General features: G+C 35.5%; 2 protein-coding genes across 2 annotated transcripts in view; both read right to left on the bottom strand.

Annotated features, from left to right (window-relative positions):
* On the bottom strand, nucleotides 1-10,063 carry LOC127062270 (uncharacterized). Its single transcript, XM_050990169.1, has 3 exons — nucleotides 9,916-10,063; nucleotides 8,938-9,147; nucleotides 1-4,689 (listed from the first exon to the last, which is right to left on the bottom strand). The coding sequence occupies exons 1-3, from the start codon at nucleotides 10,018-10,020 to the stop codon at nucleotides 4,603-4,605; spliced, it is 402 nt and encodes a 133-aa protein (XP_050846126.1). The 5' UTR covers nucleotides 10,021-10,063; the 3' UTR covers nucleotides 1-4,602.
* Nucleotides 10,064-10,120: 57 nt separating this feature from the next.
* LOC127062263 (junctophilin-1-like) overlaps nucleotides 10,121-17,878 on the bottom strand; it is a 31,237-nt gene continuing 23,479 nt past the window's right edge. Inside the window, exons 10-11 of the mRNA XM_050990148.1 lie at nucleotides 17,192-17,462; nucleotides 10,121-15,837 (exon numbers count right to left, since the gene is read on the bottom strand). Coding sequence (XP_050846105.1) covers nucleotides 15,778-15,837; nucleotides 17,192-17,462 — 331 coding nt within the window. The 3' untranslated portion in view covers nucleotides 10,121-15,777. The remainder of the gene's footprint in view (nucleotides 15,838-17,191; nucleotides 17,463-17,878) is intronic.

Below are 17,878 nucleotides of genomic sequence, written 5' to 3' on the forward strand. Positions count from 1 at the left end.
TCAGTCATGATACAAGTTTATTGAATCACTGCTCTTGCAAATCAACAATTGTCAGTGGACCATTCGGTCCGATTCGCATTTTATGTTTCGTTATTTTTATTCCCGTTCTGTCTCTTTTTTTTTCATTCGTTTATTTGTTTTTTTTCTTCTATCTCTTTTTTTTACTTCGTCTAGAGGTACCAAAATTTTCTTTTTAATTATACTCGCCACCGTCGCCTTTTACACGATGATGATGATAATGATTTTGTTGGTGGTAGTGGTAATTAATAATCATAATAATCAATAATAATGGTAATAATTAATCGTAATAATGGTAATATACAATAATAACGAGATATACTAACTGCGATAATAGTCAGAGTCATAACAAGTAAAATATACATATGCTTTTAATGTGTGTCTGTGTATGTATATATATTATATTTTATATAAATATAATTATATATATAAAGATTTGATATAGCAAGTAAATAGCCAAATCAATTTTCTTCATATTCAATCGAGATAAACCTATACATGTACATACAATAGTAAAATTTCCTTTGATTCGTGATATGGCTCTTTTGTAACGAAACTGAGTAACGATATAACGCCTACAATGGTTCTGGTTTGTTCGTTTCTCGTGAATTTCTCTCTCTCTCTCTCTCTCTCTTTTACACACACGCTAATGCACGCAATACATACGCATCCTCATCGATAAAAATTGTATAGCTGTTGTTTCTGGTATTATTAGCTAATTATATATATATATATATTTATAATATATATATATGTATGTATATATATATATATATTATAGTATTATATGTGTGAGTGTGTGTATATATATATATATATATATATATACACAATACAAGATTCGGCACATGATGAGTGATGTTTGTGCTCGTACATAGGTGTGTAGGTAAATACATATATATATATATATATATATACATATATACACATATATAAATATATATATATACATATATAAATATAAATATATATATATATTTACGAATATGTATATGTGTGTATGCATCAACGCGGTTTTGTAAGGAAAAAAAGAAAATTCTTCGAATCGTATTCCAATTATGAATATACACGCCTTTCATTAATTAATTTTACTTTCACAAACATCCACACACACATGTGTTAACTCCCTTTCTTTATATCTCTTTCAGCATCCCTATCAATATTCGTGTTCCCAGATACTTTTTTTTTTCTTTTTTTTTTCTTAGATTAACAAATTCGTAGAGACATTGGAGCTCGACGCATTCGGAAAAAAGAAAAACAAGATCTTGTTTTCTCCACGTTCCCTTTTTTTTCTTTTTCCTCATTCTCACCTGTATTTTTTTTTTTTTCATTTAAAAAATGACAACTTCATTAGCGCTTACATTAAAAGCTATACCATCGAAAATATTCTATTATGTTTTACGAATTGAAATTCCCTTAACTCCAAAACGTTCCGTTTTACGTGCTCGTCTTGGCAAAACGAGATTATTCTCGCGAAATTATACTAATCTTGAGATTACTATCGAATATCTATCCATTTTCTGTATTGTTATGTTTCAGCATTGTTTACTCTCTCTCTCTCTCTCTCTCTTACGTTTCGTTACTTTGCGTTTCCTCTTTTTTTAAGAAAGTCGACGAACATGTGTCGGGTATCGTCCAATGTAGATCTTCCAACGTATTAGCACATTAAATTCTTCTTTATGCGCATTTAGATTCTTCTTTATATGCTCGTTAGATTCGTCGAAGGCTCCAACAAAGATTTTTCTTAAGACACTTCGTGGAAAGATCGATAGATCGATAAAAGTACGAGCACGATTGAACGGATACGGTATACGTTTTCTTTTGCTTCCTTCTTTCTTTTTTATTTACAAATGTATCTTCCGACATTTCAGCTATACTCGAGGCTGGAAAAATGCAATCGCTCGAGAATGGGAAGAAGGAATTTCCGTAATCGACATTCTCAAATAATTTCGAATGTCGTACAAAAGAGAGACAACATTGCTGTCGTACATTTTCTCTTATATAATATCACTGCGAGAGCACGGAGCATCTTTTGAAGTAACTCGAGTATATTTATCATTGGTTACAAAAAATTACGGTGCGTAAATTATTTATCTTCATTCTTCAATATAGAGAGAACTCGATACTTCTTCTTTCTTTTTCTTTTCTTTCTTTCTTTCTTTCTTTTATTTTTTTTCTCTTCTTCTTTTGCTATCGAGGTCATCAATTCGACTTGAATACTCAAGTACAATTCTCAAACGCTCCGCACGATAACAAATTAATTCTATTTCGAATTTGACTATTTGAATATCCGATGGTAAATCGGCGGACATGTCTACGAGATATTAATCACGAAACCTACCTGAGCTCGACTATCTATCAGCTTAGCAATTAATAACATCTCTCTCTCTCTCTCTCTCTCTGTTTTTTCTTTTAATACTCCTCTCGTTTTTCGTTCCGTCCGAGATGTGAACAATCAGATACGCGTATCGTCGAGCTATAGATTCTATTTATATTTTTAACGCTATTTCGCCTAGGAAGTTTCGCGTTTCGAACAATTTACATACGTTCAATTTACGATGGACAATCGCACCGGTGTATAACGTTTTGTCAGGAAAAAGAAGCAGAATAATATTTCTCTTTCTCTCTTTCTTTTCGTCGTTGCTCTTTCTTCCTAATTTTCTTTTCCTTTCTTTTCGTCTTCTTCTTTCGCCAGTTTCGCCAGCGATTCAACGACGCAAATTATGCGAACGCTTTGTGAAATCAGCGTCGCTTCTATATGTCCAAGCTACGTTCACGAATATTATCAATGTATTCGAGTCGTAGATCAATCCATTAAGAATCAGCTCGACGCCACGGAAAAAGTTACAAATAGCTCGTGACGATTCGGAGCGTGTGTTCTCATCTTCGTTCTCTTCTTTTTTTTATTTTTACAAAAGATTTCTAAACTCGTGAAAACGCGTCTCGCCTAAACTTGAAAACGCGTCTCGCTAAATTATCTATTTCTTCCAATTACACACTCTCCGATCGTGTCGTATACGACCGACCGTTTATCTAGCAAAGCTACGCGATAGAAAAACATGTTCGTATGTACGTCCTTTTTTAAAAAAGATATGACGCCTTTTGAAAGCTCTTCACTGTTCGTTCGTCTTTGTTTAGCTCAAAAACTCGGAACATTTTGCTGTAAAAATATTTTTCATTGTTAGACCTCGCTCTTGATAGTAATAATGATAATGGTAATAATAATAATGGTAATAATAATAGTGATAATAATAAGAATCCTTTTCTTTATCTCTCATAAAAATTACGCTGCAAAATTTAATTGCGTGTCTCCGAAAAAATTTTTCTCATTCGATAAAATCTTTCCCGTTAACTTCCAAAATCACTGGCACATTTTCTTTCTCCTTTCTTTTCTCTTGTTTTTTTTCTTTTTTTTTTTTCATCGATCGATGAAACAATTTTTGTTCGTTAACTATAGGAACGTCTATTTCGTTCTTCCTTAAAATGAATTCTATCGTTCGAATCGATTCATTGTATGTTTCAAAATTGATACGTACGCATACATACATACATACAAGACGATCGTCCCGAGATTTAATTCTAGCCAATATCTCGCCATCAAGTCGATCGTTTGATAAGGAAAACAAAAAAAAACGACGATGTATATATAATAATTAACTAATGAAGGAGGAATTCGTGTGCGCATAATGGTTCGGCCGCTTTAATTCGGCTTAACTATAAACAAGACTCGAGCTACTCTTACAATTAGAAGTAGTAGTTGTAGTAAATATTAAGTAATTGTAGTAGTAGTCTTATTAAAATATCGGTGTAAAAATAGGTATGATAAAGGGGCGCCGGGTCGTCGACGACCCATTTTCTAAATCAAATCGATTATTTCCTTTTAGTTGTGATGCGCGCCTGATAAATTATAATATACTTTTTTCTCTCTCTATTATTTCTCCTTTCATCCTTTTTTTCTTTATATACATACATATGTACATACATACATATATATATATATGTATATATGTATTTAATCAATCTTTCGCTTGAAATCTGGACCTCGTCTTCAAAATTTCCACCGGGTTTAAAAATAATAATCCCGGAATTTGTTTCTCTTATCGTTATTTAATCTCGTTTCTGTAAAATTTTTTTTCCCTTTTTTTCTTTTTTTTTTCTTTTTTAACCAACTAGACGACAATCTTATACACCGCAAAATCATCCATTAATATTTTGTTTTTATTAATTTTTTTTTGTTTTTCCTTTCTTTCTTCGTCTAAAGCAGGTCCCACGACGAAACTCTTTCTCGAAATCGTTCCTCCTCAAGGACACGGACGTGGGATTCTCCTTCCTCGTACCCTTCAACCTTTCTCTTCTTCTTCTCTCTCTCTCTCCCTTTCTCTCTTTTTGTCTCTCTTTCTCGGTCGTTCGAAAAAGCCGTTTTCAACGGTCAGGTGTGTGGCATCGTACCTTACCATCCTTTCTTGATATTTCCTTTCTCTCGAGAAATTTATGCCACGTTTGACGACCCAGAGCGTCTCGAGACACCCTGAGGTCTCAGGTCACGTCTACCACGAGTCCGTGAACCCGATCATTGGCTGGCTGCTACGTCAGCAACTTGAAGAACATCAGGGCTAAGGATATGTTGATGAAGAGCACCAGCATTACCAGCTGTTGCCGGGAGAACCAGTCCTGCAAAATGTTTAATGTCAAATGAGTTTGATCGATCATGTGGTAAGATGTTTTATTTTTTGTTATTTTTAACTCTTTCATTATCATGTGGATTATCGAAATCAAAATTTCCTCGGCGTTATTATTTTCATGAAATATATAGCGCGATATGATATTGTTATATGAAATGTATTCTCTGAGGATCGGGAGTAAAGTTTCTAACGTTTCTATGTGAACAGTTCGTTATTGCATCGGTAGACAAAGAGGCATAAGCAGGCCTTGGTTTCGATATGACAAGGATATTCCTTCCACCGACTACGACACTCTTTATGACTCACTGCTTTTCAGATGCAACATGTAACACACACACACACACACACAAATATACGTAAAGCAACGTTATTTAATGGCATGGTTTGCGATACTTTGAGTTAATGCAGAATATTGGTTGAGGGTCAACGACCGAGAATAACGTAATGAACATATATGTATACGTATGTGTATACGCATATATATATATATATATATATATATATATATATATATACATGTACGTATACAACGGCCTTGTAATTTTTATTTCGTCCTTAAACGAGTCGTATATGATTCGTGACACATCATTGTTTATACGCAAAGTTATCTCGCTGAATAAACGTTATACATACGAGAGTACACTCGCCTTTTTATTTATCTCTATTACGCCAGACGAAATTTTTTATCGTCGTTCGATTACTTTCCGTCTTACTCCGTTTTATCCGAAAAAACATTCGGATATTACGCGTAATAGAATTTCTTTTTCTTTCTGTCCAAGTGTGTGTAATTAATCATTATTACCATTGTTACATTCATGGGTAAAAATGAGGCCGTCTTTTTCACGAAAGAATTCGCACGGTCGAGCCTATGTTTGCATTAGCTCGAACGAGTTCGACGATAGCCTTGTAGGCTATATGCCTATAGATCTACGTGAGACTCGTTAAATGTTATACTAATAAAAACACTTGGAAGTGACGACGAACGAAGTAAACATCCTGCAGTCAACGCAATCGAATTCAACGAACGGATGTACCTTGATATTTCATTTTTTTACTTCGAATTTTAACAAATAATAATTTAATAAATAATTTAAATCGATTAATCGAAAAAAAAGAATAAGATCAGCCGCCTATCGACTACTCGATATCGATTACGAAATTTGCAAAAAATAGAATCGATCGATTTGACTTTGGAGGAATTCAAAATAAGAACTTATTCCTGATCTGATTCTAGAATTATTCTCGAGACTTGGCAACAAGATTGAATCTAGTTACGTGAATAACTGACGTTAATTGACAAATTACATCCTTCGACTGGTCTTTCACGTACTTGCATACACCGATTCGAAATCGAAACACAAAACGTTCGAGAAATCGGATTAACGTTACTCTTCCTTTCACAATCTTGCGTCATTTCCATTCCAGAACTCTTTGAGTTTTAAGCCTGCTATTGTTGTTACTGATCGTTCTGTCTCTCTCTCTCTCTCTCTCTCTTTTTCACTCTTCTACTTTTTCTTTACTGTACTCTAAATTGAAACATAACGAATGCTAGAAAAGTCTTTGCGCGAGTGACACGTCTAAATTGATGATCATTTTTTTATTATGCATATACATGTGTGTCCGTGCGCGCGTGTGTGTGTACAATTTCTGATTAACTTTGTTCCGATATACTCCTCACTGTCTCACGTCATTTCCGTTTATATCGGACCACGGTTAGTGATTTCGATAAAATGACTCTCGTCTTTTCTCTCTGTCTCTCTTTCTGTCTCCCTCCTCTCTCTCTCTCTCTTTCTCTCTCTTTCTTTCTGTCTCTCTTATTTTTCTTTCTCTCTGCTAAGCAGATTATGACCTTTTATTTGTTTACAAAACTATTCGGAATATCGTCGTGATAATTTGGATAAGAAACGATTTTCTGTATCTCAGATTCTATTTTACAGTTAACTAAACCTGCTCGTCCTCTTTGAACGTTCTTAATTATCACATTCTTATGCTTCGCGACGCATAGTATGAATACGATTATACTGATATACATGAGTATTATTTTTCGATTATATATCGGTATAATTAACATTAAGTATTATATATATATATACATCGCTATAGTTAGTATATAGATTATGCCGATTTGTTATATACACGCTGTTGTGCCTCTCTCGGAAGTATGCAGTTATGCATCTTGCGAGATGTTGGGTTATGAAGTTAATTAACATTTGGTTTTAATAAGAGTCAATGCTCGTAATAAAATGCACTTTAATTTTCTTCTTATTAATTTTCTTCAAGATCTTGAGATAACGAGAAATTTCAGAAGAATTATGCCTTTGCATTTTAACAATAACAATTTTTGATAAATATATACAGTGGCTCGCGAAAGTATTCGGAGGTTCGGTATTAAAATTTTAAACAATAAAAATACACATGTTTGACTTAAATTCTGAAAGTAATCTTGGAATTACTATACAATACGATTACGAAATTTTGAATGTACGAAATTTGAAATAAATCGAATAATATTTATTAAAGTTGTGAAACATTCGCTACAAAGATTTATTGAAACAGGCTCGAACAATAGAGGTATTCGAACGCCTAGAGATCAAGCTGTTTTTGTAGAGAAACTGTAAACGTTGGTAGATTTAGTCGATGTAGTGACATCTTGTAGTGAGCTTCGTTCTTCGTTGTGAATAACGTTAGTTCGTTTAATGGCAATGAGACCCAAAAATCGAAAACGCAGATATGTGACGGTGAATTAATATTAAAATTGCATAAAGATGAAGAATCATAAGCAAATTGCCGAATTAGTAAGGCAATTACAATAAATTGTATTATAATAATTACATTAAATCGTAATTATTCTACTTACAATAACATTACAAATACTTACAATAAAATTATATTATTTATACTTACAATAAATTATATTATTAAAAAATTAAGAATCGAAGAACAATTACGAATTACGAACAAACGGAAATATAAATCGCTCAAATAAAAGAAATAGTAGAGAAGAGAAAGTTATTATACGCGAAATAAAAAAAGATCCGAATACTTCCGCTACAAAACTAGCTGAAATGGTTCCTAATGACTTTAAGAAGGATGTTGATCTCGAATTATATCTCAAGATTTTACTCAATAACGATTTTCGTTGTAGAATTAAAAAAAAAAAAACCATTCATTAACGATACGAATCAAGTGAGTCGTTCAAAATTTGCAAAAAAATACATAAATGAAGATAATGCTTTCCAGGATAAAGTTATTTTTCGCGACGAAATCAAATTGAATATATTTGGATTTGATGGACTTTATTATGTTTGGAGAAAACCCAATTCAGAAGTAAAGGTTAAAAATTGACTTAAAAAAAATTACGGCGATGGTTTCGTGATGTTGCGGGGGCTGCAAACGATATTGAAAATCTTATTTTTATCGATGGCATTACAAATAAAAATGAATATATAAATATAAAGATAATATTTTAAATATAATTTTCCAAAACAATTTAAAAGAAAATGCTACGAAATTAGAGTTATAGGAAAATTTTGATTTCCAACAACGATGACTTCAAGCATTGTCAAAATTATAAAAGAATGATTATTGCCTAATACACCATATGTATTACATATACTCTCGCAAAATCCGGACATTAATCCCATGGAACATTTCTATGGGAAAATCGGCGAAAGATTAAAAAATTATGATACCACTTTGAAATATGTACTCGATAAAAGATTTTACAAGTATAGAATTCTATTCGACCTACAACAATTGAAAAACACAATATGCAACATCGTCCATAATCGAAGTCAAGGAAGATCCAACTAAATATTAATATAAAATAAATTATCTCTTTCGAATATTTTCCCGACTTGGTTCCAATATATCCTTGCAACGAATGTTTTATAAGTTCTATGAATGTTCTTCGATTCGCTCGAAATTTTACTGTACATAGTTGTGTCTTATAGCAGTCGCAAGATTACTTTCAGAACTTTAGGTAAATACAAATGTTTTTATTATTTATAGTTTTAAAAGCTAGCGTTCGAATGCTTTCGTGAATCACATTGTAACTCGAAATACTATACACAGAATGAATAAATCTGCCGAACATTTGAAAAATATATGCGACATCTATTTTATTCTCTAACGTCTGAAGAAAGGAATTTTCGTGTTCCTTCAATAAACGGGAACGTTCTGGGGATCCCGAAAAAGAAAAGGAAGGAAAGGGAAGGAAAAAATGAAAGATACTTACTTTGACCTGAGGACTGACCAGGTAGAGAAGAGGATTGGCCCTGAGCCTTTCTCTCTCGTCGATCTGCCTACGGATTTCTTCTCTCCTCATACTACTTAGAACACTAACTTCTTCCCTTGATAACGGTGCTGTTGCTGTTAATTGAATACCCTGGGCCACATCCGGCAGTGACTTTTTTCGTTGAAGGGTCATTGCTGCGACCGGCATCGCCTGTTGGAAAGGAAAAGAAAAACGGAAAAAAAAGAGAGAGAGGTGAAGCTCGTGTACAGGAATCTTATAATTTTAATACTATTACGCCTAACGATTTAGCAGAATTATTGATTCAAGAGTTGTATAAGATTTTTTACTTTTCCTTTTTATTATTTATATATATATATATGTATCTTGCTTTTTTAATCGTTTATTTACGTTACGACTGAGAACGAAGACACTTAAGCGTGTTAGAAAAAAAGGAACACTTGAGGACGTTAAAAAGAGGTCGTCTGGAACAATTCCAGAATCCAAAGTTGGCCTCATAAACGTAACATTGGCTGTGCAAGGTCGAGTACTCCGAGCCCGGCTAAAATCATCAATCCGTTGACCTTCGAAACGGATTCCTCTTATCGATCGAGGATCGCCGAACGTCCAAAAATGTTGATCTATTCGAGAATATACGTTCACCTTCCTGGAGCGAACGACTCATTTCGATTATGTATAAAAAAATAAAGAAAAAGAAAAGAAAGGAAGAGAAAAGAAAAAGCAAAAACGAAGACAAACATAGTTCTTTAAGATCGAAATCGTTCAATGATGCTCAATGATTCTATCTTCTTTCCTTCGTCGTGAATTTAATGCTGCCATTGACGTTTCGCTCAAGAAATAATCGCGATCTCTAGCGAGGTATAGAAAAATAGAAATCGTGGGAAAGATGGAATAGAAGATGAAGAATAGTAATAAGAAAATGTCGAGTCGGCGGACGAAGGGATACGGTCCTTTTCGTACCTCGACAGGGGGCGCGACGATCCAGGACTCGGACGCCCTCCTGGCCATTAGAGCCGGGCTGCAAAGAAGCGCCTCCTCCTCCTCGTCGGGCTCGGACCAAAACATTTTTTTCCCCTCCTCTTTGCAAACTTTTCAAAATCGAGCTTCGAGAGTTTCGCAGGAGTGAGGTCCGCAACGTGAATAACTTTCTTTCTTTTCTTTTCTCTCTCTCTCTCCCTCTCTCTCTCTCTCTCTATCTTTCCGTCTTATTCTTTTATTTTGTTTTCTTTTCTTGCGTTCCTTTCTTTCATTTATTTATCTATTTATTTTCTTTTTTCTTTTTATATTACTGCGTCACCAAGGTTCTTCTCCAAGGTTCTTCGGTATCGTTACTTTTCTTTCTCCTCCTTCCCTAGATCCTCTGTCTTTTCTCGTCTCTTCGATATCGAACCTCCGATTTTTCGATTCCAAGTACTCAATTTGTCTATCTACTCTTTGTCTTATCTCATCCAGATACGACGAATCTTTTGAAGCGCGGAATAGACGATTGGAAAATGCGGATCCACGGCCTCCTGGTTGGGAAGCCAGGCCGCAGACTGATCGGCCCTGGCTCAACGGACCGAAATAGAGCGATGCCCCACTATTTTTGCGTCGAAATAACTTCGACGCGTCGCGACGCGTTCGCTTCGTTTCTTTGCTTCTCTTCGATCACGATTGCCAGCTTGTTTCTTTTCTTCTTCCTTTTTCTTTCTTTCTTTCTTTCTTTCTTTATCGATTCATCGCGAATTTTGAAATATTACCCCCAAGTCTCTGTTCTATTCTCATTCTATCCAACGACAATTCCTTTCTCTTTTTTTTCTTATCCGATATTTAAGTTATTATCTCGAAACTTTTCAAGTCGTTCAATTCGTCGTACAGGACGTTTCCTGTTTCACTCGAGATATAATTATACTCGCGAGAGTCCTTATTTAAGTTTATTACGATCTCGTACGCCTCATGTTTCGTTAATTTCGTAAATTAACGTGTCGTTAACGTTTATCTCTGTTTCTACGAGCCGCAATTATAGCGCGTAATAATTAATAGAATCATCCCCAAGCTCGAGCTCGTTCAAACGCATCGAACGTTTTCAATATTTTTTCCAAGATCTATGTTTATTTATCAGCCGGGAATATCGGAGATATCCAAGCTTTATTCGCGTTTTTATCAAATTTACGACTTCCTCGGATGTCGCGATTCCCTCCGGAAATATCTTCGGTACTGCGGACGATATAAAAACAAAACTGCAATTCGCATCGGCTGATTCACGCTTTTGGCACGCGAATAAAGTCGTAATGATTTTCATGATTCATTAATTCGTACCTTTCTAGGTAAGACGAGGAATGAGAAGAAGAAGAAGAAGAAGAAGAAGAAATGAAAAGTTCACAGCTGTTCTCCTCTTTAACGTATTTTTCATGGTCAGATTCGATCGTTCGACTTTGCGAGATCGTTGCCATCTTTTTCCTTTCTCTCTTTCTTTTTTTTTTGTTTTTTTTTTTACATTTAAACCGTAAGTTACGATTTCGCTGCCATTGCAAGCGCAACGAAGCGGATGTTAATTAGCTTAATTAATCTACAGTGTTTTACACCCGCGATATTTTGACCCCCAAAGTACATTGATATTCATAGACCAAAACGTTATGACAAATTACTCGCGTTATTTTGTAGATCGTATTCTCGGGTGTCTCGTTTCCCTTCGTATCATATTTTCATCGAACGGTCCCGATTCTCGCGCGAGGTTAATCAAGCGATCGATTTTATATCCTTTTCGTGGAAATTTTTGTTTGACTTTGAGGTAAGGAAGGAAGAAACGATTTCTTTAGTCGATATACATTAGAAACATGAGCAGGGACTCGTCTCCTCCCGATTGTTCTTTGACTTTCTTGGAACACAGTCAAGGCTCGATCAACCGATGGTACTTTCTTGCGTAAAGTACGTTTTGGCACAATCCTTTCTAACAACGATCACGTAACAATGCGGAGCTTTCCAATTCAAAAGCACGTGCGTAAGGTTTACACAAAGTCGAGAATATATAAGCGGTATTATTTTTCGAGTAAAGAACAAACCGTCGTTTCTACTCCTTCTTTCAGCCAGGCTTACGCTTATCGTCTCTTTTCGAGTAGGAGATCGGATTCAAACGATAACGATCTCGTATTACTAACGACGTTAGGATTTCGAAGTTTCATGAAATTAAATTCTCGGCGTACGGTCGATATACTTTAATCTGTCCCTTAATAACATAAACTGACACATCGTATACATAAATACATTCAATACATCGAGTCAACAATTTGTAACATCGTTGTGTGTGCGATGAATAAAATTCTGTGAATTTATCATCACGATTTATAATTGGTACGCGAAATGTTGATCTGGAACGTTTAGCTGACGTGGAAAGTTTCGCTTTGGATTCTTCGTGCGGCTCGCAATGATTAAAAATATCGCTTCGATCGAAGTCAAAGGAAAGATCTTTCTTTCTTTTTTTTTCTTTTGTTTTCTTTCTTTCTTTTTTCTTTTTTTCTTTTTCTTTTTTTTTTTTCTTTCAGATACATTCTGTCACCCGCACGAGTAAAAAATTCTTATTAATTTCTTATTAATTTTACAAGGTGAAGACACTTTGAGAGAAACTTTGGCACTTGAGTAAATCTTCGTACAGTTACATCGTCATCAACGTGGAGAACTTTTTCAAAGTTTTTCCGTTTTGGAAACTCGCAAACCCTTCGGCTGAGAGGAAAATCATTGCAAATTGAAAAGAGTTTTTCTTTTAATTTTTTTCGATTTTTCTCTTCTCGCGTTCTGCTTTTTTTTTTCTTCTCTGTCTTCTTTTTTCGAGCACTTTTTTCTTATTGTATTTTTACTATCGATCAACGCTGCCCTACTCTTGGTCGTCGTCCTATGCGCATACATTCTTTAGGCACGACCGTGTTTGTTTTACGAGTTAGATTTGCCACGTTGAATCTACCGTCAATTGAATTTTTATCGCGTTCCATTATTTCTTCTATTTTTACTTTCCGAAAAATTGACCGGTTTCTTTTCTTTCGATATATACAAGTGCAACACAAATTTATGAGAACTAAACGAATATTTTTGTTACTTTATGCATCGGAAAGGTTCAACGTGGCTTACGAACAACTATACCGATAAACGTTACGATCGATTTTAAAAATGTAATAGTAAAACGCAGAAACATTTCGTGCAGGTGTCAGAAAATCGGTGAAAGGAATGAAAGGTTCGTGTAAGAATGCGAAATTGATTTGTTTTATCCTTCGCACGTTTTGATTATCGTCCAAAAGGGTGAAATGCGGGTTAGATACATATGTAGTATAGGAATATAGGCCTCGACAAGTAGGACCAATCTTTATTAATCCGTCGGAACGTATTACTCGCGTACTTTGTCATTTTCGTTGCGTTTTATTAAAAAAGTTAGTTGGCACGTCGTAAATTCCATCGAGTTGCTTTACGCATTATAATATTAGAAATAATAATAATAACAGTAGTAGTATCAGTAGTATCAGTAGTACCAGTAGTAGTAGCAGTTGTAATAATAATAGTAGTAGTAATAGTAGTAAAAGCAACGCGTTAGAAAAATAATGTCTCTGATTTAAAAAACAGGAAAAACAAGCGGCGTGGAGGTGGAGGGTTAGAGATTTATTTGAGGTCTTCTCCTTTTCGTTTTCGTTATATCGATTGAAATCATTCAACGATAACAATGATATCAACACAAGTGCAATGATCATTGAATATGACTTTACGATAGGAGAAGTGATCGAACGTGTGTCTCGGAAGTGGTTGTCTCGTGCAAGAAGAACGACGAAATAGTAATGTAAAAGGTCGGGAGAGAAAGTCGTAAAGAACGTCGAAAGAAGAGTGAAATAGTAAAAAAGAAAGAGATAAAGGAAGAGAGAGAGAGAGAGAGAGGGAGGAGGAGGAAGTAAGGGAGGGAGGAGAGAGAGAGAGAGAGAGAGAGAGAGACAAATAGACAGACAGACAGATAGAAAAAAAGAATTTTAAGTACGGTTAAAAAATTGGTCCCCGCCTCCACACCGCGCGCCACTCCTCCTTACCTTTTAACTTTCTCCTTGATTTCATTTAATGTAATGTAATTTAATTTAATTTAATTTAATTTAATTAACGAACGTAAGAATAATGAAATCGTATCTGTACGTATGCACCCGTCTCCCATTTCTTTGTGCTCGCCTCGAAATTCTTTCTTTTTTATTATTTGTGTTCATTATTTGTGTATGTGTGCTCGCGCGCATGTATTACGATCGTCGTGTTCAATGAACTTTTAAATGTTTGCATTCGTATTCTTTTCTTTTTTCTCTCTTTCTTATTATTTTCGTTCAAAAAGATAAACGAACGAGATGATGAAACGAATGTCTACTTTGATTAATTACTCTTAATAAAGTTGAACTAATCGAACGAATTATGGCCCTGTAATACTTTGTAGATTTTTCGATTTTACTTCTTTCGTAAAACTATTTAATACGTTATTACATTCATCTAGACATAAAATACAGACACTCGTTTATATTCGTTTAACATCTTTCATATTATTATTATTATTATTTTTATTATTATATATTCTGGACAACAGTCTCTAAAATATTATTTAGTTCTCCACTGAGACCTCTCCGTTCTCTCTTTTTTCGTGCGGAAAAATAAATCGGAGGGCATTTCGTTACGTTTTGTCTCCAAAAGGAAATGTCCAGTATTTATACATACATACATACATATATACGTACATATATACATATATACATACATATATGTACATATGTACACATTATATAGACACACACACACACACATATATATGTATATATAAACACTTCAATTCTCAATAATCTCATCATAGAGAGTAAAATACATAGATACTCTTTTTGTCTTTGTTACTCTTGCGATTTAATCGTAACCTACAACGAAAGTGATATAGCCATCGATCGTCTAGATCAATCGGATATTCTCGTCATCATTAATAGAAAAATATGTCTGTTTTTGGATAAGAAGGCATTAAAAGGCGTACACACAAACACCTTCTGCGAAAATATTCTCTTTGACCGAAACGAATGAATTGTTCTTTCATGCCGCGAAATACGCGATTTTTTGCCTTCTCTCCTTGTTTCTCTTCTTTCATAAGATAAATGACTAATAACGAACTACAAACAGGTACGTGCGTTCTCTTTTTCCACCATAATGACCTCTCGTTAATCAGAATATTGCGAGGAAGTTCCCTTAGCTAAGGCCTCGGTCTAAAAACAGCCGTATAAGCAATTCGTTAAAAACATCTAATCTAAAGCATTATCAGAAACATCTTCCGTTCGAAGAGTCATCTGATAGATCGAGCGATCGATCGGCGGTCGATCCTTTTTTCGATCCTTCATATAATTATCATATATATCGATCTTTATATAATTATCGAACTCAAGATTATTGTTTTTTTCCTTCCTTTTTTCTTTCGTCCTTGACGAACTACAGAACGAAGGTGTTTTCCATCAAAACCGTGATTACAATGAGACACCGAACGAATCAAGCTCACTTTTTTTTTTATCGATAAATATACGTATACTTTATGCGTATGGTGTTCAATGTGAACGATAGTTCGCATAAAAAAGGAACATGTGGATATATATTACAATTGTATTGGACAAGCTTTCAAAATAAAGATGTGTAAGAAATGGATGGATAGTTATCACGATATTACGGTTCTCTTTCGAACCGATCGTTCGAGATTCGTTCGCAAGAACGCGTAACAACGACGACAAAGGTCGAAAGCTTCTTCGTGCCTTCGTACAAATCATATCTGTAGTATTGTGTATACCTACAGATTAATATAAATACTTATACTCATAGGGTTGCGCGGCTCTTTGACGCTTCGGCGAAGGCGGGGACCGTCCGGCTTGCGTCCTGGGATGGCATGCACAGAACACAGCACCAAACGCCATACGGTTACACAGAGACAGACAAAATCCACAGATAGAAGAAAAGATAGAGAAAGTTGGTGGGATCGGTAAGGAACGGGTGGGGGAGGCCTCGAAATAGATTACAAGGTGAGTAAAGAGACAGAGAGGGAGAGAGAGAGAGAGAGAGAGAGAGAGAGTGGGAGAGAAAGATAGATAGAGAGATAGAGAGACAAATGACGTGTTAGAAGGCTTGAAGATTCGAGCTATGAAAGATGATGCGATCCTTCGATAAAGCGTTTATTACCTTGCGTTACGTTAAATAAGAAATTTCGATCTCGAAAGTAATCGTCCTAAAGCGAAATTGTTTCGATATCTTTTCTGTTTGTTTCTATCGAAGAATTGAGGATGTTTTGGCTAATGGAAATTCTATCATAGTAGATTAAATTTATGATTTTAATCTCGCGTTATCGAGAGACTGGATCTCGTGCATCTTCGTCGAATACACTTTCTCGCGATCTTGACGGATGCTGCGATTATCGGAGCGATGACGTCCACCGTCGAGGTCTGACTTTGGATTTTCGAGAAAAATTTACTTCTTTGCGATGGCTCATTATAAATGCGCAGTATTCTTCTTTTCGAGAAGGAAACGTGGTAAAGAGTATCAGGGAACGATTGTTATCTTGTTTAATATCTGCAGACCGCCGAAGTTATATTTGAACGAGTTCACATTGAAAAAGCGTCTCTCGCCTTGTTTCTACGAAAGCTTCCCGAAAATGATCGTAACAGTGCGAAACGTATTCCTCGACGTGTAAAATCTGTTCCTTTAATATTTTCTGGAATCTTTGTGCGTAGTTGGATCGTGCGAGCCTAAAGTAATTTCCTATCTAATTTCTACTGTCTAATCAAAACGCGTTTATTTATAACGTCGTTAAAGTTCGTCGAAAAGAAACTCTCGTAGATCGACCGAACGATTGGAGCGCCAAGGAAATTTGCCATATCGATAAAAATTTGTGCGCGTGCCATTAGATCTAATGATTTTGAGAGAAGTCAAATGCCAAATGAAACTCCTTAACGAAGGTTAATCGCAAATAATATCGTCGATCGGTTGGTTCAACGAGACAATTAAATATGAAATTCGAGCGATTCGCTCGATCGATGGGTAAACGAGGCGAATGAAAAAACAATTTGCGAATAAGACGATCGAGGAGACTGATAAGGGAACGAGGGAAAACGCGACGATATTTCGTGCGATTACCTTCGACGTGTTAATGACGCACGAGAGTGCCATGACTTCTTTGCGACGAGATGACTATCTGTGCCAAATACGTGAAAGAAATAATGATTCGAAGGAGACTCACTTTCGATGCACCGCCTCCTGCGACACCTCCGCCACCTCCGCCACCACCGGGAACGTTTGAATTACGCGCGGGCGTAACATAGAGACTCTCGGTTCGTTTCGGTTGCCCAGGACTCGGGAGGATGTCTTGACCAAGGTTGCGGTTCTTTAAAAGCGCTCCTTCAAATTGCCCGGAAGTCGATGCCGCATAAGTTGGTGTCGCCGTACCACTTCCTACCACCGAGCCGTTCAATGGCGTGCCGGATCGAATAACACTTGGAGCCCTCGTCGATCTTAAAACGCAACGTTTTCTTTCAACCTTTCGTATAGAATTTTTCTCTGATCTGTCGTTTTCAAAGAAGCTATCGACTTTTGCTTAACGCGTTGACCGTCTTTCGTAAATCGATGTAACGTCGTCTGACTACACGATACTACTTCTACGTAAAAGATTTATTGTTATAACTTTTACAGCAGATTTTATTCACCGATCAGAAAGTACACTTTATTATATTTGTACTTCGTAATACTATTATTTTTAATTATTGGAACAAGTGACTTTCTTTTAGAAATTTTCGAGAAGTTGACCAAGCTAAAGTCGTTCTCCAAATATCAAATCGTTGACTAAATCGTATTACGTAATTCCGAAATCGCACGCATTTGAGGGTCGAACAAAGTCCTTGAAATCGAATGTCGGACATTGGTCACCCCA

Source organism: Vespula vulgaris, chromosome 3 (genome assembly GCF_905475345.1).
Source record: "Vespula vulgaris chromosome 3, iyVesVulg1.1, whole genome shotgun sequence".
Classification (NCBI taxonomy): Eukaryota; Metazoa; Arthropoda; class Insecta; order Hymenoptera; family Vespidae; genus Vespula; species Vespula vulgaris.